A 27,292-nucleotide genomic window follows, 5' to 3' on the forward strand; every position below is an offset into this window, starting at 1 on the left:
GGAGGATAAGTGCGAGAGGCAGAGAGAACCATTCGAATTTTTCACCTTTAGACATTTTTGTTGAGTCAGTCATGACCCTGATTTTCATACGCCTTCCAACAGTGAAGTGTGTTTGTGTGTGTGTGTGTGTGTTCTCCAATAGGTCAATGTACACACCAATGCCAGGTACACCAGTTGTTTGCAGCAATATCCCTATTATGAGTTTGATTCCTGCATAGGCCACATCTACAGGTAACTGCCCAAATGAAGGAAACACCAACACAAAGGGTCAATAGGGCTCTGGGCCTCCACGAGCCGTCAGAATAGCTTCAACGCACCCTGGCATAGATTCTGTCTGGTACTGGAGGGACGTGACACCATCCTTCCACGAGAAATTCCATCATTCGGTGTTTTGTTGATGGTGGTGGAAAACGCTGTCTCAGGCACCGCTGAAGAATCTCCCGTAAGTGTTCAATTGGGTTGAGATTTCACACACGCTTTAAACACCCTACACTAAGCATCTTTGAGACCCCTCTTTCAAAGTCACTGAGATGTATTCTTCTAGCCATGGTAGCCAATATATTTGGGCAACTGGGCATTTTAATAAATGATGCTAAGCATGATGGGATGCTAACTGCTTAATATACTCAGGAAGCATCTTGTGTGGAAGCACCTGCATTCAATATACTTTGTATCCCTCATTTACTCAAGTGTTTATTTTACTTTGGCAGTTACCTGTTCACTATGTATTAATTATCATTTATATTGTTGGGGAATTTAGAGAATTTAAAGGGGATATTATAAATCCGTTGTTAGTTTGTGGATAGTGTTGTGTACAACCTTCCCTTTAACTGTAGCGTAATACATTAGCTGTGGATTGAAGTGTCTGCTAAATGACCATATCATATTATTTTATATCCTAGTTAATAACCATATTATTATTATGTTCTTTGTTATCCTACAGTGCTTTCAGGAAATATGTATACCCCTTGACTTGTTCTACATTTTGTTGTGTTACAGCAGAAATTCAAAATGGACAATTTATTTTTATTTCAGCCATCTACACACAATAACTGATAAGAACCAAGTGAAAACGTGTTTTTAGAAATTGTTTCTAATTTATTAAAAATGAAATACAGAAATATCTAATTTACATAAGTATCCACACCCCTGAATCAATACTTTGTTAAATGCACCTTTGGCAGCAATTCGAACTGAGAGGCTTTCAAAATTCTTCATGCTCTCAAATCGGTTGTTGATCATTGCTAGACAACCATTTTCAGGTCTTGCCATAGATTTTCAAGTAGATTTAAATCAAAGCTGTAACTCGGTCACTCCAGAACATTCACTGTCTTCTTGATAAGCAACTCCAGTGTAGATTTGACATTGTGTTTAAGGTTATTGTTCTGCTGAAAGGTGAATTCATCTCCCAGTGTCTGGTGGAAAGCAGACCAAACCAGGTTTTCCTCTAGGATTTCGCCTGTGCTTAGCTCCATTCCGTTCCTTTTTTTATCCTGAAAAACTCCCCAGTCAAATACAAGCATACCCATAACATGATGCAGCCACAACTATGATTGAAAATATGAAGAGTCGTACTCAGTAATGTGTTGTATTGGATTTTCCCCAAACATAACACTTTGTGTTCAGAACAAAAATTGCTATTCCATTTTATACTTCAGTATTACTTTAGTGCCTTGTTGCAAACAGGATGCATGTTTTGAAATATTAAGTTAGTATTGTGGAGCAACTACAATGTTTATCAATCTTCAGTTTTCTCCTTTCACAGCCCTTAAACTCTGTAACTGTTTTAAAGTCACTATTGGCCTCATGGTGAAAATCCCTGAGTGGTTTCCTTCATGTCAACAGCAACTGAGTTAGGAAGGAAGCCTGTATCTTCGAAGAGACTGGGTGCATTGATACACCATGCAAAGTGTACTTAATAACTTCACCATGTTCAACGGGATATTCAATGTCTGCTTTAAAAAAAATGCTTACCCATCTATCTATAGGTGCCCATCTTTGCGAGGCATTGGAAAACCTCCCTGGTCTTTGTGGTTGAATCTGTGTTTGAAAGTTACTGCTCGACTGAGGGACCTTACAGATAATTTAATGTCTGGGGCACAGAGATGAGGTAGTCCTTCAAATATCATGTCAAACACTATTATTGCACACACAATGAGTGAATGCAACGTATGGGACTTGTTCAGCACATTTTTACTCCTGAATTAATTTAGGCTTGTCATAACAAAGGGGTTCAATACTTATTGATTCAAGATATTTCAGCTTTTCATTTTTTACTAATTTGTTTAAAAAAATAATAATATATATATATATATATATATATATATAGACATTATGAGGTATTGTTTGTAGGCCAGTGACTAAAAGTCAACATTTAATCCATTTAAAATTCAGGCTGTAACACAACAAAATTTCGAAAAAGTCGTGTGGGTGTGAACGCTTTCTGAAGGCACTGTACTTAATGTTTTCTTTTCATAATTCAACCATTACTCATGTTTTCTGTTCGTTCACACCCGTCCATTCCCTCCCTCTTTTGCTCTCGTTTTCTCTCATCTTCAGTCTCTGGTTTACCGAGCCGTAGATGTGTAGAAAGCCCCGTAAAAAAATTGCCCTCCTCCTCCTCCTTTCTCTATGAGACACTTCTCTCCGTACTTTGACTGAATATTCAAAACCTAGGACCATCCCGCTTTCCCCTCCTCCTCCTAGAGTTGTTAAACAAAAAAACAAAAATCTAAATTTCTCACATTTTTAAAAATCGTTCTGTAACAGTATGAATTTGTATGCTATTTGTCTTTCAGTAAATGTACAATTGAGCCTACATACACCTACTGTACTGTATATTATAGACTACAGCTACAGAAATCGTTCCACAACAATTGATTGATGACAATAATCACGGAGTAGGAATATTTGATAGGTTAGGTGGGAGTTTTTCCTCCACTGAAGTCGCCTAGTATTTCAGTGGCCTCCTTTCCCCACAGAGGTCCGTCGCTCTCTCTCTCTCTTTCTTCTCCCTGGTTAGGTCGTCTCAAACCACAACAGAAAAAGATCATCACAATCAGCGAGGGGGAACGACGGCCTGATAGTAAACTCTGTTCGAGACAAAACAAGCAAGGCCCACGCCCTTTCAGAACAAATCAATTAAACTCTTATCAAGTTCTATTCGATTGAATTAATCTTGAAGCAATTGGGAGTAACAGGCAAAACTAACTTTCACCCCACGTCAGGCAGTTATCGTGGAATTTGTATTTTCACCCAACACCAGAGAAAAGATAAGTAGATAAAACATTTTTTTTTTATCATTCAAATTACGAGTCAGAACACAGCCCTCTTAGATCAAGTTCAGTATTTAATTAATATTCACACCAAAAAAAAGGAAAGAAACTTAAAACAAGCTCCAAGCTTGTATTCTTATATTCCCCTTATTTATGCGGCGTATCTCCGTTGGGCTTCTAAAACCCCATTTCTGACTCATCTTTTCTTCCTTAAAAATAGAGTGTTAGGCTTGTCTCCCAAACGGAACACCATTCTCTGCCCACAGGGGCTCTGGTCAAAAGTAGTGCATTTTTGTAAGGGGTAGGGTGCTATTTGGGACAGTTGTAGTGTGACAATCCCATTAAGACACGGCCCCCTGGTCGTAGACGTCACCAGTCAGTCCAACCAGTTAACCTGAGGAAGAAGCCCTACATAACTAAACAGAAGCTTCATAACACCTTCATAGGGGCATGATGACAACCAATGTAGTAATGCTCTGTTGAAGACCACCGATTAAGGTTGTGGAGCTCACGACTTTAAGACGAGTCTATGAATGCTGTATGAGTCGTCGTGAAGGCGGTATGAATCTCTGTAGAACCACCCCTCAGTAAACAGCTCTCTCCTCTTGTGCTTTCTGAGCCAAAGCAGGCAGACGAGTCCAAAATGGCACCCACTTCCCTATGGAGTGCACTACTTTTGACCAGAGCCCTAAGGGAATAGGGTTCCATTTGAGGTGCAATCTATCAATCCCTTGTTTTAATGTCATGTCACCTGTTATTGATCACAGCGCTTTAATAATTTATACAAATCACATTATATTATTCTCATTGAAAGTGAACTTACAGAAATAAACTATTTCCTCATTGTAATCATTGTCAAGCGTCAGTTCACGTCGACTGGCAGATTATGGAGAGAGGGTGAAATAGAGAGTGAGGTGAGAAAGACGAGAGGTGAGTTTCACGCCAAGGGAGCCTCGTAGGGGAAGAGACGAAAAGACAGAGTGTGAAGTGAGAAAACGGAGAGATCAGAGAGAAGAGAAACAGGCATGATTCTCGACAGAGAATACAGATATGATTCTGTAAACAATGACGTCATTGTCAATGGGCATCAAAACACCTAAACCAACCAACCAAAACATCCTGTCAAGAAAAAAAAAAAGACTTGGAAGCTAAACTTGTAGGACATGCAGATGTAGGATCTTAACTTGATCGCCCTGTTGTTGCAGGACATTTCCTGCACAGCAGAAAATTCAAACTTATAGTGTATTCAAGGTGGAAAATTGTCTTATTAATTTCAGACTTCATTTGCCTTGACAATTTATCAAACCCTACAAAAACCTCCATTATAATCCACATGTCATTTTGCTGCAGGATTATTTTCCTGCTGTGAGAAACTGGTCAAACTAAGATCCTACACCTGTAAAGATGTCCAGATTTGGCATAGAAACAAACATCATACATGCAGAGCCAGGTGAATAAGAAAGAAGATAGGGTTATTGAAGTCTCCAAAATGACCACTGACCAGGGCCCGCATTCATAAAGCCGCTCAGAGTAGGAGTACTGATATAGGATCAGTTTAGCCTTTTAGATCAGAATGAATACGATTACATGGACAGGTCCTAGAGTTGCTATGATTTCAATGGGATTTTCCTTCTTTAGTAATGTCTTATGTACTTCCTAACCAGAACGAAGAGCGACAAAGACAGTTTACAGGACAAGAGAATCCCTGAACAGAACTGCACCTGTAAAACGTTTTGGTTCGGGTGGGTATTAAGTTAACATCATCATGTACGAACGAATATGATCAACACATGTCATCTGACATCGGTGTAGAATGATATGGGTGTTAGACCAAGTCAAATGTACTCCAATGCGTATACCGTACAGTGCCACAAGGGACTTGTGCTACGGGGTGAAACCAGCGATAAGGAATACATGTGTAGATATATTTTATGTAGAACATGACTCTCTGACATGTAGAATAAGGAGTCACGTCAGCTCCATTTCTATCTGAAACGTACGTGGCCAAGGTATCGTTGATTGGCTCAGTATTCCACAAAGGGAGGGAGAAGAGTGAAAGGGCCAACAGCCAATAGGAGGAGAGAGAGGGGAGAGTGAAGGGGCCCGACAGCCAATGGGAGAGTGTTTCTAACAACACATTGGAACACAAGGGGAGGTCCTGAGACAGTTATGCACTTGAGAATGACAGGAGGGGAGGAGAAGAGAGAGAAAGAAAGAGAGAGAGAAAGAAAGAGAAAGGGAGAGAGAGAGAAAGAAAGAGACAGAGAAAGAGAGAAAGAGAAAGAGAAAGAGAGAGAGAAAGAGAGAGAGCAAAATGAGGGAGAGACTGGAGAATGTGTGGTGGGAGAGGAGTGACGAGGTGAGAGCAGAGGGAGGTTCAGGAGTAGGGCTGTGGCACTCCAAACCCGGGCCTGTATAATGGCCTGCCTGTGGGGGACTGAGAGTTGGGCAGAGCAGGGCCCGTGGGGTAGCTATACCCCTCAATCCCGCCGTAAGGGTACACAGAAGGGTAGGGGGCGCTGTACTGCCCGAACGCAGACCCTGAGCCGGGGACGCCAGGGAACGTGGACTGGGTGGGGTACGGGCAGGCATTGGCCGGAGGCCCGAAAGCGGGACGGGCTGAGTAGCTCGCCGCTGAGGTGAAAGGTGAGCCGGGGCTGGGATAGGGAGGAAATTGACCTGGGGGAATGGACGGGCCTGGTCCTGCGGAAGTGGCTGTCGGGTTAGGAGGGGAGACGGGGTAAGGGGTGTAAGGTAGGGCGGAGCCAGGGCCATTTTGGGAAGAGGGGTTTTGGAAGCTAGAGTGATTGTTGGGATTGGAATTCTGCTGCGGTTGTTGTTGCTGAGGAGCTTGATGATGATGATTCCATGGCGATGACTGTGTTGTCGCTGGGTCCTGATTGGCGCTTGTTTGTGATGTCATGGAGCCGGCGTCAACGGCGGCGGTCTCCTTCTTCTGGCGCAGGATCTCCTGCAGTTTCTCTATCCGCACTCGTCTTTTGTGAGCGAGGGAGCGGAGGGAGAGGAAGCGGTCAAGGAACGAGTCCAGAGACAGCTGGCCATCCAGAAACTCATCTGCCAGACTCTGATGGAGAGCGAGAGAGCGAGAGAGAAAAAGAGTGTTAAAGAACGGGAGCGAGGGATCGGGGTAAATATGGACACACTATTGACAATGTCTGAGAACATGTTATTTAGTATTAGAATTATGTCTTATTCCAACTGCTGGTTCTCTGTACGGTGTTCAATAGAGTAAGAGATGAGTAGATAATTTTGTCGCCATTGGTTCTGTGTTTAAGGATACATAGGCATTTCCCAATCTCGTCAACAGTATAATCTGCCGGTTTCATTTTCCGACTGAGTCGTCTGTCACTGTGGCCTCTCACCTCTGACTCAGTCTCTGTGCTGGCGCCCTCTGTCTGGAGTCTGGAGAACAACCCCTCTGGTGATACCTGCCCCATGATGCCATCTGGGGGGGAGAGAGAGAATGTAAGAGACCAATATAGAGGGAGTGAGTGTAAGAGACCAGTATAGAGGGAAGGAGTGTGTGAGTGTAAGAGACCAGTATAGAGGGAAGGAGTGTGTGAGTGTAAGAGACCAGTATAGAGGGAAGGAGTGTGTGAGTGTAAGAGACCAGTATAGAGGGAAGGAGTGTGTGAGTGTAAGAGACCAGTATAGAGGGAAGGAGTGTGAGAGTGTAAGAGACCAGTATAGAGGGAAGGAGTGTGAGAGTGTAAGAGACCAATATAGAGGGAAGGAGTGTGAGAGTGTAAGAGACCAGTATAGAGGGAAGGAGTGTGTGAGTGTAAGAGACCAGTATAGAGGGAAGGAGTGTGTGAGTGTAAGAGACCAGTATAGAGGGAAGGAGTGTGTGAGTGTAAGAGACCAGTATAGAGGGAAGGAGTGTGTGAGTGTAAGAGACCAGTATAGAGGGAGGGAGTGTAAGAGACCAGTATAGAGGGAGGGAGTGTAAGAGACCAATATAGAGGGAGGGAGTGTAAGAGACCAATATAGAGGGAGGGAGGGAGTGTAAGAGACCGATATAGAGGGAGGGAGTGTAAGAGAGAAAAAGGGCGAAAGAAAGAGAAAGGGGCATAAACACCTCCCACACTTCAATGTCACGCCAAGCTTCTCAGTCCCCGTAGACACACACAACACCGACAGCACAACGCTTCACGCCACGTTAAACAGTAGGCTTGGGAGGTATACTGTATATACCATATCCCGGGGTATTTGGGAAAAAGCTACAGGCTGGTTTTTTCAATACCGTCAAAACTACTTAGCTGAAGTTTTTCAATAAATTGGAACATTTGTATCTACTTTTTAAGTTATTACCCGCAGGCAACTTGTACAATACGTTAGGAAATAAAGCAGATTGCGTTCTTCATTTCACCCGTCACATTATTTTACATTATGAATCTTACCGTTGTTCGCCAGAACAGTTGAGACGTGTTTGTTTGTAAATGGCACAACGGGAGAAAGCGAGCTAGTGAGTCCGTAGCGTTTGATACCTATCGGCGAATCCCAGTTGTGCGGCACACAAGAGGTGATGAAGTTACAATTGTACGCAATTCACTTCTAAATGTAGCCATTTTTCACCCCCTGTGCTTCCTACTAATAGTTTTCTTTCTCCTCCATGTACACATGCAGCTCTACCTTCAGAAAAGCACGCGCCAAAACTTTGTTCATTTGCGCGATTTCTCTCGTAAACATCCACACTCTCCAAAAACGTCATTCGGTAGTTACTAACTATGCTTGTATAACTTTATGAGCTGGATTTGCAATGCATTTGTTCGTTTTCGCTTGTTAGCACTTAGCTAACAGCATCTATGTGCTTTAGGGTTCCCTTTTGGGAACGACCCCTCCCACATTCAGCTGGAACGGTGGCGCACGGAACGCAAAAATATTCTTAGAAATATTTAACCTCCACACATTAACAAGTCCAATAGCTCAAATGAAAGATAAACACCTTGTTCATCTAGCCAGCAAGTCAGATTTCTAAAATGTTTTACGGCGAAAACATAGCACATATTTATGTCAAACCACCACCAAAGACACAGCTAATTTGCATAGCCAAAAAATGCAATCAACAAACGCAGGATTAAAAGAAAAATAATTCACTAACCTTTTGAAAATCTTCATCAGATGACAGTAATAGGACATGTTACACAGTACATTTATGTTTTTTTCAATAATATGCTATTTATATCCATAAATCTCTGTTTACAATGACGGCATGTTCACAAAATGCTACTCAAATGTCCGGAGAAATTATGATATCTGCCGGAGCTAACGTCAGATAACAAGCAATACACATCATAAACTTTGACTAAATATACATGTTCTACATATAGATAGAAAGATACACTTCTTCTTAATGCAACCGCTGTGTTACATTTATTTTTAACGTTACAGAATTCGTTCACTGGGCTATAATATGAGACGGCGCTCAGAAATTAGCATTATGTCTCCTCTATCTCGGAGTCCACAGAAACCCATAATTAACACATAAATATTCCCTTACCTTTGATGTTCTTCGATCAGAAGACGTGGAAGGAGTTATACTTACCAAAAACTGCGTTTGGTTTTCAAGTCTGTGTCTTTAGGTTACCAAACGCGACAAAATCTGGTTGAAATGCAGCCAAAATTCTAGTCGATGCGCATCTAAACTTCAAAATTACATATTATATGTCGACTAAACTGGTCAAACTAAGTGCAGAATCAAGCTTAAACATGTTCTAAACATGCAAAACAAACCTTAGCCCGAACAGACAAACCGAAATTGTTTGGTCAATCCTGGAAGAAAGAGAGCTCCGGACCAGACGTGCGCATGAAAGTACAGGTATTTTCGCGTGACCCGGAGGTTTCAGCCCGCCAAAACTTGAGCGCGCGCCGCGATTCTCACAAAGAGAGGCCCCACTGAAAGAGGACACCGCGCTGAAGAGATAGGAACTGTTCCCAGGTCTGTAGCTGGTTGGGAAGGGTGGGGGCGATGACGTCAAAGTTGGTCCAACTTTCATGAAGGCAAGAGAGAGTTTGGTAGAATGGCTGCCCTGAGAGTTCTGCTTTACATACAGACATAATTTGAACGGTTTTAGAAGCTTTAGAGTGTTTTCTATTCAATAATTATTATTATATGCATATATTAGCAATTTTTAACATATTTTTTTTCTGTTTACTATGGGCACGCAATTCCTCCAAAGGGGGTAGTAGTCGGCCCTATCTTTAACAGGTTTTAAGAGACCAGTAAGAGACCGTGCTTCTACACCTGCATTGCTTGCTGTTTGGGGTTTTAGGCTGGGTTTCTGTACAGCACTTTGAGATATCAGCTGATGTACAAAGGGCTATATAAATAAATTTGATTTGATGTGATTTTGCTAGCATTCTGGTAATAGAAGCACAATGGGTTTTCTTGCGTTTTTAGCGCCCCCATGTGTGCCATACAGGTAACACCGTAAATCCCGGAATGAGAGGAGGACGGTATGAAAATCTGGGTACCGCCGAAGCCTATTAAAACACATTTAAATATGAGAACAAACAAATCTCATGAAGCTCAATGTTGGATAAACATGGATACACACAACAGTGAAATCGACTTTCATGCATCTTCAAATACCTCTGGTAGACTTCTCAATGAGGGCAAGCGCAAGGTTAACACCCAGTCAAGGTGAATCCCTCGGAGGACTGATTCAGGGGCGAAATAACAACGCATTCCATATGACCTAATCACCTTTAGGAAAAACATATGACGTAACTATAATGAGCCGTACCCAATTCCAGCCCTGCAAACTGACACCATCACAAACACAGCTTCTTATGAAAAGCTGACAAAACAAGGCTGCGGGAAGGTAATGTGTGCATGTACACAGATCACACGGCCTGGTCTGCTTCGAGAGCTGACTGCAGTGGAATGGGAGCTGATGGGGTGGTATCCAGGGAGACCCTGGCAGACAGACACACAGGCCAGATCTGGAAGCCTGGGGGAGGGGGGGGGGCTATCTGTGTGTCTGTGTAACCAGTAGACCAAGGCTTAGCCCCAAATGGCACCCCATTTCCTATACTACCTAAGCAGTGCACTATATAGGCGAGAGAGTGCTTTTGGGACGCAGTGACTGTGTTTGACTAGTAGAGACGAACTGAGTGTCCAGGATCTGAACAGGCCAGACAAGATCTATCCCTACACTACACAATCTCTCTCAAGTCTGTTCCTGCCGTCTGTCTGTGTCTCCCTCCCGCTCATCGCTCCATCTTGCTACTTATATTTCCATATCCCCTCTCTCTTCCTCTATAATGTTGCTTTTCTTCATCTCTATCTATTATCCATCAAGAACCTCCCATCTCATCCCTCCCTCCCTCCCTCCCTCCCTGGGTACAGTGCTGTTTGTAGGTTTTTCTGACATCCTCAAGTTCAGAGTATCGCTCCATCCCATCCCTCCCTCTATCCCTTACCTTTCTGGTCACAGTGTTGTCTGTAGGTCTCTCTGACTCCCTCCAGTTCAGAGTATCTCTCCACTAGATGTTCTCTCTGTCTCTCCAGGCGAGGCTTCATGTCCAGGTTCTGTTCTGCCAGGTTACGGTTGGAGGCCAGTGCCATCTCCCTCTCCAGCTGGATGTTCTGAATCTATAGACGAGGAAGGAGGAGTCCATAATACATTGTATTTCCTTCATGTCTTTTTGACCGGGACTATGTACGACAGACATTGTAGCGACCGGACGTGAACTTCCATAGCTCGCTAATTCTCATAATGACCCTAGCCTTGATCAGCATGATAGGATTGCTCCCATTTGGGATAGCGTTATTGGGATTGTGTATAGTGCGTTCGTCTTGGGGGTCAGGCGACCCGGGTTCAAGTCCTGCTCAGGGCACTACTCTCTCCTCCTGTACGTGACGCCACGGCAACACGTTGAATGACAACATTACCAGTCGGTGTATGACAGAAGCTGCCAGGTCCTGCCTTCTGAGACCTGCTTGACAAAAGTCAGATTTTTTGTTTAGGGCAGACCTAGCTAGCCAAGACAGCAGCAACTTAACACGACGAGTTAGCCAGGAACAGGTCATCTACATCTAGTGAACATAACTCCCCACGTGAAGAGTGGAGACAAACAAATGAAACTCATTGGTTAGTGTTTTGGACTTATGGACAAAGGTGGAAGAGAAGTAAATATGACTGTTGGTGGCAGGATGAGCCTGGACATTGCTACTGGTCAGAGTGAGATGAGACCTAGATGTCCGTCCTCTGATGAATCATTCATCTAGGTCCTACACTGAGTAATAGCCAAGTCGTGTGACCTGATAGAAAAAGCAAGGCCTCAGCTCAGAGATAGGCCCTATAGACAACTTGGCTATTCATTATCCCTTACTCAGATACAAAAAAAAACACTGTCACGCCAAACATGACAATAATAGATGACCATAGGAGTTGGTTAGAGCACAAACAGATCTGGGACCAGGCTACAACTCAATCTATTTAAGACACAATCGACAGACAATGAGACAAAGAAAAGACGTGATTGCTTACCTCATCAGATTCCAATGCCATGGACTCCACCCGCTCTGTATTGTCCAGCAAATCCTCCAACTCGGATTGGCTGAGGTCCTGAAGCTTGTCCATTGATTTGCAAGGACAGCTGTCAATCACATGGAGGGAAAAGTGAGCTGTCAATGTCACCTGTTTACACCGAACATAGATCATTTAAGAAATTAAACTTAAAGCTAACAGATAGGATACAAAATAGATCCACACAAATTGAGAAATGAACAGGCAGGCTGATCAAATATTAAATGGGAAATCTATTTTCTAGACAAAAATCTAACGTTATCATTACAAGACAGAATTGGCAGTTATATGTGAGCACTAAAATGTTACATTGTTCTGCCATGATGCTACATACGAGAGCTGGGCGATATGGACAAAAATCTATATTGCAATAAATTCCCTGAATTGATGAGATAACGATAAACAGAACAATACGTTTTTAACATTAATGTGCACCACAGTTTTTTAAGTGTTTTATTATCCTTTAAACTACTACTAGTTTGATGGTTGTAGCCATCAATTGTCCCATTAGATTCACCCATATTAGCAAACTTATTTCATTCAAAACTTCACATTTCTCTAGTATAGGTTACTTATCGTAATGAACGATATCAGCAAAATGGATGTGATAAGTGATCGGTAAGGTCGGGGTGTTAAAATTTGATATGTCTATGATTTTCGGTTTATCGCCCAAGCTCTACCACATACATTTTATGCTTTGATAAACCAAACTAAACGAAGAGAGACTTACAATTAGTGCATGCATGTTAAGATAATTAGGTGAGACAACACACCACAGTCTTGCTACCACACCCCTATGTACATTTTCCCTCAAAGTAAATTATCAACAAAGCCAGTGCTAGCAGGAAAAGACAATTGCAGAGAATTATTTTCTTATTTAAGATACTCTTTTGATGAGTTAGGGTTTCAAATAAATTTTGCAAAAGATGGGCTGGGACTCCGCTGTCCTGACATTAGGGGGGGGAAGCTTGTTCCACCAGTGGGGTCCCAGGACAGAGAAGAGCTTTGACTGGGCTGAGTGGGAGCTGACATCTGTCGTTGTGGTTCCTTATTCTACATGTCAGAAAGGCATGTTTGTAACGCTACACAACATTGTGCCCTGCTAAAACGCACCCTAGCTATCTTGATTGATGGCTTGCCATCAGCTAACCAACACTAATACTGTTGTCAACCAGCTATAGTTAGCCACAGGAAGCAGACTGGCTATCACATTATAAAGCAAGTTAGAGGGCAACATTACTTATGTTATGCTGCGTGTGACGGATGACGTAAAACGCGCACGGGAGCCCTGACCCCAATATACAAACAAGGCAATCTGGTTGAGGACAAATAACCGGTAAAAGACGAATCTAACACAATTTTACGTGCTAGCTAGCCTTAACGGGTTGTTCGAGTTCCGTGTAGGGATGACAACAACAATCGTTATGATCACATTCAATGAAAGGCAATCTTGCTACCGTCAACTTTGAGGAAAGCCCACCGTTCGCGATCTTCATTCGACCGTGTTGCTTGATGTCAGATACAGCAGTAGTCCAACAATAATTACTTTAATATCTGCACGACGACAATCATAAAAATAGATTAAAGAATAGCTATGTTTTATCAGCAATATTTGGAAAGTTTCACTTCACACTACCAGAAACCGCCGCCATTTTTGGAATGACCCATATTCTGCTTCCGTGGGGGGTTATTAAATGCAGTGTCAATAATTTAATGACCTTTCCAACTAAAGAAAATTCAAATATATTGTGATCGTGTTGCTGTTTTTACCACACGAATCTTTAGATAGCATGAACAGTTTTCTTTGACAGTACGTCCACTTCTTGGGGCAATGGTTTCATCCAGCGCGCAGCTGATTTGAAGGGAAATCCACCCCTACGTGACAAGAGTATTCCATGAATGCCAGCAGGGAGGTAACCAGTAAAGTAAAGGAAGTCTGGTTGGAAGAACTGGAAACATTATGTCAACGGCCAATATCTGTCATCATGACTCTCACTATAAATGCTTACTAATAAAACATATTGGCAGCACTATATCCAAAAAATAATGACTATCCACAAGTGAAACATTCTAACAGTATGGAAAGAATATGTTATTTGTTATTTTTTTATTTTATTGATTTATTTAACCTTTATTTAACTAGTCAAGTCAGTTAAGAACAACTTCTTTATTTACAACGACGGCCTACCAAAAGGCCTCCTGCAGGGACCGGGGCTGGGAATAAAAAAATTCTTTTTTTTAAAAATATACACTGCTCAAAAAAATAAAGGGAACACTTGAACAACACAATGTAACTCCAAGTCAATCACACTTCTGTGAAATCAAACTGTCCACTTAGGAAGCAACACTGATTGACAATACATTTCACATGCTGTTGTGCAAATGGAATAGACAACAGGTGAAAATTATAGGCAATTAGCAAGACACCCCCAATAAAGGAGTGCTTCTGCAGGTGGTGACCACAGACCACTTCTCAGTTCCTATGCTTCCTGGCAGATGTTTTGGTCACTTTTGAATGCTGGCGGTGCTTTCACTCTAGTGGTAGCATGAGACGGAGTCTATAACCCACACAAGTGGCTCAGGTAGTGCAGCTCATCCAGGATGGCACATCAATGCGAGCTGTGGCAAGAAGGTTTGCTGTGTCTGTCAGCGTATTGTCCAGAGCATGGATGCGCTACCAGGAGACAGGCCAGTACATCAGGAGACGTGGAGGAGGCCGTAGGAGGGCAACAACCCAGCAGCAGGACCACTACCTCCGCCTTTGTGCAAGCAGGAGCAGGAGGAGCACTGCCAGAGCCCTGCAAAATGACCTCCAGCAGGCCACAAATGTGCATGTGTCTGCTCAAACGGTCAGAAACAGACTCCATGAGGGTGGTATGAGGGCCCGACGTCCACAGGTGGGGGTTGTGCTTACAGCCCAACACCCTGCAGGACGTTTGGCATTTGCCAGAGAACACCAAGATTGGCAAATTCGCCACTGGCGCCCTGTGCTCTTCACAGATGAAAGCAGGTTCACACTGAGCACATGTGACAGACGTGAAAGAGTCTAGAGACGCCGTGGAGAACGTTCTGCTGCCTGCAACATCCTCCAGCATGACCGGTTTGGCGGTGGGTCAGTCATGGTGTGGGGTGGCATTTCTTTGGGGGGCCGCACAGCCCATGTGCTCGCTCGCCAGAGGTAGCCTGACTGCCATTAGGTACCGAGATGAGATCCTCAGACCCCTTGTGAGACCATATGCTGGTGCGGTTGACCCTGGGTTCCTCCTAATGCAAGACAATGTTAGACCTCATGTGGCTGGAGTGTGTCAGCAGTTCCTGCAAGAGGAAGGCATTGATGCTATGGACTGGCCCGCCCGTTCCCCAGACCTGAATCCAATTGAACACATCTGGGACATCATGTCTCGCTCCATCCACCAACGCCACGTTGCACCACAGACTGTCCAGGAGTTGGCGGATGCTTTAGTCCAGGTCTGGGAGGAGATCCCTCAGGAGACCATCCGCCACCTCATCAGGAGCATGCCCAGGCATTGTAGGGAGGTCATACAGGCACGTGGAGGCCACACACACTACTGAGCCTCATTTTGACTTGTTTTAAGGACATTACATCAAAGTTGGATCAGCCTGTAGTGTGGTTTTCCACTTTAATTTTGAGTGTGACTCCAAATCCAGACCTCCATGGGTTGATAGAGTTGATTTCCATTGATAATTTTTGTGTGATTTTGTTGTCAGCACATTCAACTATGTAAAGAAAAAAGTATTTAATAAGAATATTTCATTCATTCAGATCTAGGATGTGTTATTTTAGTGTTCCCTTTATTTTTTGAGCAGTGTATAAATATAGGACAAAACACACATTACGACAAGAGAGACAACACTACATAAAGAGAGACCTAAGACAACAACATAGCAAGGCAGCCAAGAGAGTCTGGCACACATAGTATTTATATCAGCCCTCTGATTACAATTAAGAGCAACACGTGCCACTCTGTTCTGGGCCAGCTGCAACTTAACTAGGTCTTTCCTTGCAGCACTGGACCACACGACTGGACAATAATCAAGATTAGATAAAACTAGAGCCTGCAGAACTTGCTTTTTGGAGTGTGGTGTCAAAAAAGCAGAGCATCTCTTTAGTACGGCTAGACCTCTCCCCATCTTTGCAACCATTGAATCTATGTTTTGACCATAACAGTTTAGAATCTAAGGTATGGCCGAATGGTTAAGAACATCTAGCCGCTCGAGAGCACCCTTACCTGCCGTTCTATAAATTATGTCTCCGTAATCTAGCATGGGTAGGATGGTCATCTGAATCAGGGTTATTTTGGCAGCTGAGGTGAAAGAGGAATGACTATGATTGAGGAAACAAAGTCTACATTTAACTTTAGGTTGCAGCTTTGATATGTGCTGAGAGAAGGACAGTGTACCATCTAGCCATACTCCTAAGTACTTGTATGAGGTGACTACCTCAAGCTCTAAACCCTCAGAGGTAGTAATAACACCTGTGGGGAGAGGGGCATTCTTCTTACCAAACCACATTACCTTTGTTTTGGAGGTGTTCAGAACAAGGTTAACGGTAGACAAAGCTTGTTGGACACTAAGAAAGCTTTGTTGTAGAGGGTTTAACACAAAATCCGGAAGGGGCCAGCTGAGTATAAGATTGTATCATCTGCATATAAATGTATGAGAGAGCTTCTTACTGTCTGAGCTATGTTGTTGATGTAAATTAAGAAGAGCGTGGGGCCTAGGATTGAGCCTTGAGGTAATCTCTTGGTGACAGGCAGTGGCTGAGACAGCAGATTTTCTGACTTTATACAGTGGGGCAAAAAAGTATTTAGTCAGCCAATTGTGCAAGTTCTCCCACTTAAAAATATGAGAGAGGCCTGTAATTTTTATCATAGGTACACTTCAGCTATGACAGACTAAATGAGAAAAAAAATCCAGAAAATCACATTGTAGGAGTTTTAATGAATTTATTTGCAAATTATGGTGGAAAAGAAGTATTTGGTCAATAACAAAAGTTTCTCAATACTTTGTTATATACCCTTTGTTGGCAATGACAGAGGTCAAACATTTTCAGTAAGTCTTCACAAGGTTTTCACACACTGTTGTTGGTATTTTGGCCCATGCAGATCTCCTCTAGAGCAGTGATGTTTTGGGGCTGTTGCTGGGCAACACAGACTTTCAACTCCCTCCAAAGATTTTCTATGGGGTTGAGATCTGGAGACTGGATAGGCCACTCCAGGACCTTGAAATGCTTCTTACGAAGCCACTCCTTCGTTGCCCAGGCGGTGTGTTTGGGATCATTGTCATGCTGAAAGACCCAGCCACTTTTCATCTTCAATGCCCTTGCTGATGGAAGGAGGTTTTCACTCAAAATCTCACGATACATGGCCCCATTCATTCTTTCCTTTACACGGATCAGTCGTCCTGGTCCCTTTGCAGAAAAACAGCCCCAAAGCATCATGTTTCCACCCCCATGCTTCACCGTAGGTATGGTGTTCTTTGGATGCAACTCAGCATTCTTTGTCCTCCAAACACGACGACTTGAGTTTTTACCAAAAAGTTATATTTTGGTTTCATCTGACCATATGACATTCTCCCAATCTTCTTCTGGATCATCCAAATGCTCTCTAGCAAACTTCAGACGGGCCTGGACATGTACTGGCTTAAGCAGGGGGACACGTCTGGCACTGCAGGATTTGAGTCCCTGGCGGCGTAGTGTGTTACTGATGGTAGGCTTTGTTACTTTGGTCCTAGCCCTCTGCAGGTCATTCACTAGGTCCCCCTGTGTGGTTCTGGGATTTTTGCTCACCGTTCTTGTGATCATTTTGACCCCACGGGGTGAGACCTTGCGTGGAGCCCCAGATCGAGGGAGATTATCAGTGGTCTTGTATGTCTTCCATTTCCTAATAATAGCTCCCACAGTTGATTTCTTCAAACCAAGCTGCTTACCTATTGCAGATTCAGTCTTCCCAGCCTGGTGCAGGTCTACAATTTTGTTTCTGGTGTCCTTTGACAGCTCTTTGGTCTTGGCCATAGTGGAGTTTGGAGTGTGACTGTTTGAGGTTGTGGACAGGTGTCTTTTATACTGACAACAAGTTCAAACAGGTGCCATTAATACTGGTAACGAGTGGAGGACAGAGGAGCCTCTTAAAGAAGAAGTTACAGGTCTGTGAGAGCCAGAAATCTTGCTTGTTTGTAGGTGACCAAATGCTTATTTTCCACCATCATTTGCAAATAAATTCATTAAAAATCCTACAATGTGATTTTCTTTTTTTATTTCTCATTTTGTCTGTCATAGTTGAAGTGTACCGATGAAAATTACAGGCCTCTCTGATCTTAAGTAGGAGAACTTGCACAATTGGTGGCTGACTAAATACTTTTTTGCCCCACTGTACATTGCACTCTTTGAGTAAAGTAGTTAGCAAACCAGGCCAAAGACCCCATCAGAGACACCAATACTCCTTAGCCGGCCTACATGAATGGAATGGTCTAACGTTTCAAAAGCTTTGGCCAAGTCAATAAAAATAGCAGCACAACATTGCTTAGAATCAAGGGCAATGGGGACATCATTGCGGACCTTTAAGGTTGCAGTGACACATCCATAACCTGAGAGGAAACCCACTTGCATACCAGAGAGAATACTATAGACATCAAGAAAGCCAGTCAATTGATTATTGACAAGTTTTTCCAACACTTTTGATAAACAGGGCAAAATATAAACAGGCCTATAACAGTTAGGATCAGCTTGATCTACCCTTTAAATAAAGGACGAACCGTAGCTGCCTTCCAAGCAATGGGAACATCCCCAGAAAGGAGAGACAGGTTAAAAAGGTCTGAGATAGATTTGGAGATGATAGGGGCAGCAAACTTAAGAAAGGGTCTAAACCATCGGACCCAGATGTTTTTTGGGGTCAAGTTTCAGGAGCTCCTTTAGCACCTCGGACTCAGTGACTCCTGCAGAGAGAAACTTTGTAGTGGGGCAGGGGAAAAAGCATCGGGGATAGTCGCATCAGAAGGGGTGGAAGATGAGGAAATGTTGGATGGGCAAGGAGGCATGGCTGAGTCAAATAGGAACCTGACTTAATGAAGTGGTGATTAAAGAGCTCAGCCATGTGCTTCTTGTCAGTAACAGTCACATCAACTTTAAGGGACATGGGCAGCTCTGAGGAGGGTTTATTCTCCAGGTCTTTAACAGTTATCCAGAACTTCTTGGGGTTAGACCCACAGAGCGAGAACTACTCCTTAAAGTAACTAACTTTGGCCTTCCGGATAGCCTGAGTGCACTTATTTCTCATTTGCCTGAACAAGAGCCAGTCAGCCTGAGTATGCGTGTTCCGAGTCTTTCGCCAAATGCAATTCTTGAGGTGGAGTAACTCTGTAAGATCACGGTCGAACCAGGGGCTGAACCTGTTTTTAATTATCATTTTCTTTATGGGGACAATACCACTGACAGAGGGGATCAAGCTGATTCTATACCATTTTACTGATATTTATAGGTTATTATAAAAAGCCAGCAGTGACCTTACACTGAACACACAACCCTCAATCTAAATAAGCATCAGTCCACGGAGTTCATACAAATTATTTTATTAGGTTTCTCAAAACATTGTAAGCCTGTAAAGCTCGAAAGGAACAAACAAACCCATGAAATAAACAAACTCAAACAAGTTAAAGGAAATGTGGTCACTGAGAAAAATTGGATTAAACAGATCAATATTTTTCTAAAACAGGTTTTTCAACTAGCATCCATTGGTTAATCAGTTTGACTAATTGATTAATTGATCATTCGGCACAGTCTCACTCCAAGTCCCTTGAGTGCAGAGAAAGGGAGGAGAGAGTGGAGGGTAAGAGCACCCAAGTCATAAACGATGAGTAGGACTGTGAGACTCCTGAAGAACTCCTGGGACAGAGAAAAGCACAAGGAAGGATAAACACAAAAAAAAACAGTGCCACACACACACAATACAGGGCACTAAAATAGCATAGTGGCAAACAAGACTGACTGTCCACACACACACACGAACCACCCACAAATCATTCCTTACCTCTAGGTACTCTCCTGGGCACTTTTGTGCAGCCCATGTGTACAGGTCGATGCTTGGCAGAGTGCAGCAGAGCCCTGGACGGAGTGTAGGGAGACGCTGTACAAACACAGAGCCAGTAGGCCCGCCACATTAGTGTAGGCACAGCCCGTCAGCTGGGGAGGAAGACACAACATGGAAGAAAGAGTAAGCAGAGACAGGAAAATCTCCTGGCCCCAAACATGAAATACGATAAACTTTATTGTTCCTAAGAGAAAAAAAAAAAAGGTATAGGACCTAAATGTTGCTATATAATGGATGTATCTTCTCATGCACGTAATAGGGTATACACATTGCACAGTAGCCTATGGGCAACATGTTCAGCCTAACATGTGAGTTGCTTTACAGGTCGACATTTAAATAATGGAATCTATTACACCCGGTTAGAGCAGTGCATGCAATGCAACGTGACTGTTGTAATGACTTACTAGCTGTCTGCTGGGAGACTTCTCACAGGCCAAGGCGAACGACCCTGCCATCAAACTTTAAAAGAAAGTATAAACAATATCTGTTGTTTCAATTGCTACAGATGTGAAAAAATAAAGCCAAACCATCCAATGATGTACACTATATCACATAAAATAAACAGAAGCCACGTGAAGCTTGGCACCTTAATTGGGGAGGACAGGCTCATGGTAATGGCTGGAGCGGAATTGGTAGAATGGTATCAAATACATGGTCACCCTTCAATGTTGTGATGCAAAAATATTGGCAAAATGTATTTCTGATCAAATAAAAAAAGGTCCTACCGGACATTGTTCATCACGATCAGACGGGATTGTTAAAAGGAAGATATATTGGACACAACATAAGACAACTACTATAAATAAAAGGAAAAACTATGAGAATGAGGGAAACCAGGTATAATTTTCATGGCAGATGTCCCTGGATTTTTGAACTCATAAAATGGGTAAAAGTCATGAACAATCCTTTATGTGAATTAATAAATAACAGTTACTCCTCTGAGAACTTTGAATTGTCAAGAGGCATAAAACAAGGTTGCCCTCTGTCACCATACCCATTTATTATGGCCATTGAATGGTAAACACCATTGTGCAATTTGAGTCACTTCTATTGTAAATAACAATAGAATATGTTTCTAAACACTTCTGAATTAATGTGGATGCTACCATGATTATGGATAATCCTGAATAATGATGAGTGAGAAAGTTACAGAAACACAAATATCATACCCCCCCCCAAAAAAGTGCTACCCTCCCCTGTTATTATAATGGTGAGAGGTTAGCATGACTTGGGGATATCATATTTGTGAGTCTAACATTAATGTAGAAATGTTTAGAAACATATTCTTAAATACAATATACAGTTGAAGTCAGAAGTTTACATACACTTATGTTGGAGTCATGAAAACTTGTTTTCAACCACTCCACAAATTTCTTTTCAACTAACTATAGTTTTGGTAAGTCGGTTAGGACATCTACTTTGTGCATGACACAAGTAATTCTACAAACAATTGTTTACAGACAGATTATTTCACTGTATCACAATTCCAGTGGGTCAGACGTTAACATACACTAAGTTGACTGTGCCTTTAAACAGTTTGGAATATTCCAGAAAATGATGTCATGGCTTTAGAAGCTTCTGATAGGCTAATTGACATCAATTGGAGGTATACCTGTGGATGTATTTCAAGGCCTACCTTCAAACTCAGTGCCTCTTTGCTTGACATCATGGGAAAATAAAAAGAAATCAGCCAAGACCTCACAAAAAAAAAAAAATAGGACCTCCACAAGTCTGGTTCATCCTTGGGAGACATTTCCAAATGCCTGAAGGTACCACCTTCATCTGTAAAAACAATAGTACGCAAGTAAAAACACCATGGGACCACTCAGCCGCCATACCGCTTAGGAAGGAGACGTGTTCTGCCTCCTAGAGATGAACGTACTTTGGTGCGAAAAGTGCAAATCAATCCCAGAACAGCAAAGGACCTTGTGAAGATGCTGGAGGAAACAGGTTCAAAAATATCTATATCCACAGTAAAACAAGTCCTAAATCGACATAACCTGAAAGGCCACTGAACAAGGAAGAAGCCACTGCCATAAAAAAGCCAGACTACGGTTTGCAACTGCACATGGGGACAAAGATTGTACTTTGGAGAAATGTCCTTTAGTCTGATTAAACAAAAATAGAACTGTTTGGCCATAATGACCATCGTTATGTTGAGGAAAAAGGGGGAGGCTTGCAAGCCGAAGAACACCATCCCAACTGTGAAGCATGGGGGTAGCATCATCATGATGTGAGGTTGCTTTGCTGCAGGAGGGTCTTGTGCACTTCAAAATAGATGGCTTCATGAGGGAGGAAAATTTGGTGGATATATTGAAGCAACATCTCAAGACAGTCAAGAAGTTAAAGCTTGGTCGCAAATGGGTCTTCCAAGTGGACAATGACCCCAAGCATACTTCCGAATTTGTGGCAAAATGGCTTAAGGACAACAAAGTCAAGGTATTGGAGTGGCCATCAAAGACCTGACCACCCATCCTATAGAAAATTTGTGGGCAGAACTGAAAAAGCGTGTGCGAGCAAGGAGGCCTACAAACCTGACTCCGGTATACCAGCTCTGTCAGGAGGAATGGGCCAAAATTCACCCAACTTATTTTTGGAAGCTTGTGGAAGGCTACCCGAAACGTTTGACCCAAGTTAAACAATTTAAAGGCAATGCTACCAAATACTAATTGAGTGTATGTAAACTTCTGACCCACTGGGAATGTGATGAAAGAAATAAAAGCTGAAATAAATCACTCTACTATTATTCTGACATTTCACATTCTTAAAAGTGAAAGTGGTAATCCTAACTGACCTAAGACAGTTTTTTTTAACTCAAATTAAATGTCATGAATTGTGAAAAACAGTTTAAATGTATTTGGCTAAGGTTTATGTGAACTTCGGACTTCAACTGTACATTATGAACCATTCATTTCTATTGAGCACAAAAAAAAATCTGAAACAGAACCAAAACAAACAGCGAATATATATAACAAATTTGTAGAGTCACAAGCTTGATGTAGTCATTGCATGCTATGAATAATTGGACTAAATACTTTCTACTACTTTAAATACATGTACAGTACCATTCAAAAGTTTGGACACAACCGCTCATTCAAGAGTTTCTTTATTTTTGCTATTTTCTACATTGTAGAATAATAGTGAAGACATCAAAACTATGAAATAACACATATGGAATCATGTAGTAACAAAAAAAAAAAAAAAGTGTTAAATCAAAATATATTTAACATTTGAGATTCTTCAAAGTTGCCACCTTTTGCCTTGATGACAGCTTTGTCCATTCTTGCCATTCTCTCAACCAGTTGTTTCATGAGGTAGTCACCTGGAATGGATTTCAAAAAAATGAATGTGGAATTTTTTCCTTTTGTGTTGTGACAGGGTAGGGTTGGTATACAGAAGATAGCCCTACTTGGTAAAATACTATGGCAAGAACAGCTCAAATAAGCAAAGAGAAATGACAATCCATTAAGGATCAGACACTTTTTTTCAATTTTCGCCTAAAATGACATACCCAACTTTAACTGCCTGTAGCTCAGGTGCTGAAGCAAAGATATGCATATTCTTGGTACCATTTGAAAGGAAACAATTTGACGTTTGTGGAAATGTGAAAGGAATGTAGGAGAATATAACACATTAGATCTGGTAAAAGATAATACAAAGAAAACATTCTTTTGCACCATCATCTTTGAAATGCAAGAGAAAGGACATCATGTATTATTCCAGCACAGGTGCGAGTTTGGACACTAGATGGTGTAGAGAAATGCTATTTCTTATGCAGGTGACCAAACTATTGTTGATAAAGGGCTACAACTCAGAGTTGAGCCTGTGGGGTCCCCTACAGGATAGCTCCCGCATTACACTAATGGCCAAAACCAGCGCACACACACATGATCTCCGTTGTAGCTGAACGTTGAATGCCCGAAGAGGATTCTACGATGACGGACAGACTACTGAGCCAATGGCGGAAGACTACAGACTACACCCCAGCTGAACCAATCCAAAGATCCGATCTTCCAGAATTAACCTACTTTCTTTTCTATATAATAGTGGTGTACTGATTGTAACGGTCTCTTCTTCGTCTGCGCTTCCGTACGAACCAGCGGGAGAGCCGTAATTACGCTGTTCTAGATATCTTCACTCTGAATAAACTGTAGCTTGTCATACAATTTACCACCTTGTCTGAATCGATCCTTGACCGACTCGTCCGTCTACATATCCAAATTCTAACAGAAATGGTAGCAGAGGATGGTTTACTAACGATCCAGTCGAAGTGAGTTGATTTGGGTGTGGGGAGGGGCGAGTTGGTGAAAGGACGATTCATTAAATAAATAAGAAAGACGGGTGAAGACTTTCGGGGGAGGGCAACAATTCTGCTCAACTCTGAAAACTGATTTCAAGGTGCACCATAAAAAAAATAAGGTAAGCAAAAGCCTGTTAAATCAAACTTTGCATATTGTCGTAAAGTCTGTCCAAATTTTTATCAGTTTTTCCGAGTAAGTATGAATTCTTGTGTAATTTTATAATTTGCTGACGAGTCGAAATAACAGTGTATGTGAACATATGTAGTAACGAACCGGCGACGGCCGGTGTGATTTAAATCATTGATGAGATATCAGTAAGGGGATAGCTAATTACTATTCATTAAATCTGGCGCCGAGGGGACAAATTGTAATTTTGGGACCCGTGACCCGGTCAGCACAGTCTGCTAGCTTTCAATGATGAGTGATCACTGTTTTGTCTTTGATAGTTCCGATAGGGGTCGGGAATAGAGATCAGTAGGGGATAGCTAATTACTATTCATTAAATCTGCCGCCGAGGGGACAAATTGTAATTTTGGGACCCGTGACCCGGTATGGTTCAGTCTGATAGAGATTCACCGATAGGGGTCGGACATGTGTAATAATTCTGATAGGGGTCAGCTCGATAGGGATCAGGAATAGAGATCAGTAGGGGATAGCTAATTACTATTCATTAACTCTGGCGCCGAGGGGACAAATTGTAATTTTGGGACCCGTGACCCGGTCAGCACAGTCTGATATAAATTCACTGATAAGGATCGGCTTTCAGGGGTCAGAGATATAACGTGCTGTTTTGTCTTGTTTTGTCTATTTGTAACTGTTTATGTTATGTTATGTTAAAATGCAATGTGGTTGTAATTGTTTCCATTAAGATTGTTGGTGGTTAGATAGAGGGAGAGAGAATTATAATAAGGGATATTGGATAAATCCGAAACTTCTATATTGTATGTACCTATGTTAATAGGTACATGTATAAATGTATAAATGTATAATCAGGAATGAAATGACTGATGTATAATTGAAATAATATCTGAATATAATATTTAAATATTGAGACTAAATAGTCGAATAGATCCCTTGGTTGTGCGCTCCATAATGCTATACAAACCCATGCGTTTTTTCTCAACCTGAATATACGAAGGAGAAGCTCTGAGATAAGGCAGAGTACGAGCAATAGTGTCTCTTCGAATACATCGTGGGTATTAATCAACGTCGGGCGAAGTATATGCTAACTATATTCAGATAGAAGGAGAGAATTTCGATTAAAACTACGATTAGATTCCGATTGAATTAAATTAAATTACGTTTAAAGCAAATTCACAATGGCGAACCCCAATACTCCAAAGCTGAGGTTTAATGAGTTCCTAGAACAAAAAATTGAATATAGATCAGGGGGAAAGGAACGATGGACGCCTATAAAGAATGTTTGGGAGGGATTGAAGTTAAGATGGACACAAGCAGGTTATCTAGGGGGGGTGGCCACCAACAGGGGCCCAGCTGAAAACAATGGAATGTGAGTTGAGAGGGACGTAGCAGGAGGCCAGAGACAAGGAAGTTGAAAGAAATAAAAGCCATGTATTTAAGAACCAAGGGACCAAACAGAGAATGAACAGAAGGCGGGGCCATTGCGTCTCCCACTGGTCTGCTTACTGGCGTAAATGAAGATTTGTAAGAATCAAATCCTGTGCATGAAACACGCTTGATATTCAGTCGGGGACTAATATCGATATGAATGAGGTCGGGGACAAAGCGAGTGTGGTACATGAGGTGTTTCAGTTGGAGCTGGAACCGGTGAGAATGTTGAAAAAGTCGCAGGCTTGCTGATGAGAGTTATATCATAGAATATTGAGGGGGGTGCATGACTGTTGGAAAGAGTGTTAAACTCTATTAACGCAAAATTCTTTTTGCGGATTTATATTATGAGGTTTGAACTATACTAATGTTGTAGAATTACATAATCAACATACTTACGTTAAACATTAATTGAGCCACTGAGTAATAGATAAGCTGTACACTAGGTACGGGGCGAAGGGTGTGGTCGATGTAAGACGGGAGTGGTGTTCTAACCAAATTATTTAGTTATTTTAATTCATTTACACAAGTACTTCCCGGGTATTGATTTTGGTTTGATTGTTCAGATAACATCATTGAAATTAAACAGGAGGTCAAGGTATACTAACATTAGAATCTGTTTTCATTATGGAGAACAATGAAAGGCCCGCAGAGTGGATTGCAGGCTGAGGTTTTTATGTTAAAGGGACAGTGCACATTTATCACAGTTGTGTGTGTCTGTCTAATGGCTGGGTATTTAAGAAGTATTTTGGGGAGACAATTTGGAGAAACACGAATAAGACATGAAACATCGAGACAAATTATTTGAGTTTGAGGGGATCATCATAATTATTAGGTTTTGTTTTTGTAGTAAATGGTTGGGTTAAGGGGATTTCCATGTTCCCAGAGACATGATATTTTAAAGAGGCACGCTCACATATGGAACCTTTGAGTTTTTTATTTTATGAGTTATTACACAAGCGATTTTTATTTTATTTTAAGGATAAAGGGTTCTTTAATATGTCTAATATGGTATGGAACACGAATGTGGGGGGATGGTGTAACCCGTGACCGGATTTCATGGCTCTCTCGGGTGGTCTGATCAGCCACAAGGGGGTGCCATTTGAATAATACATTTGTGGCCATGGGTAATACTGTTTTAAAAAAATAAAAAATAAAAATAATAATAAAAGTTTTTTGAAATTTAATTTTTTAAGGTAACTTAATTATAGTGGAGTTTACTTAACCTATATAAAGACTTTAGAAATTGCCACCATAGACATGTTTTTCTAAAAATCCATGAGTTTAGATAAAGCCAAACAGTGAGACATTTAGTTAAAATGTGGAAACATGGGAAAAGGCAGACAGATGAGCACTCCCCCGCACTGCAGAGACCTTGACGGTTGGAGAGCAGAGAGAAGTTTTAGAAGGGAGCCAGGACGAGCAAAGATAACGGAGTGTGTAGATAACAGTCACTGAGTGGAGACAAAAGGGAGAATTGGACATGT

The 27,292-nt window shown here is 41.9% G+C and overlaps 1 protein-coding gene and 1 long non-coding RNA gene across 4 annotated transcripts; both read right to left on the reverse strand.

Annotated features, from left to right (window-relative positions):
- Positions 1–3,329: 3,329 nt before the first annotated feature.
- vps37c (VPS37C subunit of ESCRT-I) lies at positions 3,330–13,720 on the reverse strand. 3 transcript variants are annotated; one of them, XM_031828429.1, is made up of 5 exons: positions 13,601–13,720; positions 11,792–11,900; positions 10,722–10,893; positions 6,659–6,741; positions 3,330–6,360 (listed from the first exon to the last, which is right to left on the reverse strand). In XM_031828429.1, exons 2-5 carry the CDS (start codon positions 11,882–11,884, stop codon positions 5,653–5,655), a joined length of 1,056 nt encoding a protein of 351 aa, XP_031684289.1. In that variant the 5' UTR covers positions 11,885–11,900; positions 13,601–13,720; the 3' UTR covers positions 3,330–5,652. The 3 variants fall into 3 exon arrangements, with proteins under 3 accessions (XP_031684289.1, XP_020342958.1, XP_020342957.1); XM_020487369.2 differs by lacking the exon at positions 13,601–13,720 and adding an exon at positions 13,311–13,503; XM_020487368.2 differs by lacking the exon at positions 13,601–13,720 and adding an exon at positions 13,288–13,503.
- A 5,684-nt stretch (positions 13,721–19,404) lies between these two features.
- LOC116374629 (uncharacterized) lies at positions 19,405–20,400 on the reverse strand. Its single transcript, XR_004210521.1, has 3 exons — positions 20,340–20,400; positions 19,876–20,027; positions 19,405–19,730 (listed from the first exon to the last, which is right to left on the reverse strand). It is a non-coding gene; the product is annotated as an uncharacterized LOC116374629 (long non-coding RNA).
- Between the last annotated feature and the right edge of the window lie 6,892 nt (positions 20,401–27,292).

The sequence above is a fragment of the Oncorhynchus kisutch genome, linkage group LG7 (genome assembly GCF_002021735.2).
Source record: "Oncorhynchus kisutch isolate 150728-3 linkage group LG7, Okis_V2, whole genome shotgun sequence".
Lineage (NCBI taxonomy): Eukaryota > Metazoa > Chordata > Actinopteri > Salmoniformes > Salmonidae > Oncorhynchus > Oncorhynchus kisutch.

What these genes read in the sequence shown, in the direction of transcription:
- vps37c (XM_031828429.1), bottom strand. Translation starts at nt 11,884, where the DNA reads ATGGACAAGCTTCAGGACCTCAGCCAATCCGAGTTGGAGGATTTGCTG. An exon ending in TGGCATTGGAATCTGATGAG is followed by an intron (nt 10,894 to 11,791) that starts GTAAGCAATCAC and finishes CCTCGTCTATAG; the next exon opens with ATTCAGAACATCCAGCTGGA. An exon ending in ACAACACTGTGACCAGAAAG is followed by an intron (nt 6,742 to 10,721) that starts GTAAGGGATAGA and finishes TCTCCCCCCCAG; the next exon opens with ATGGCATCATGGGGCAGGTA.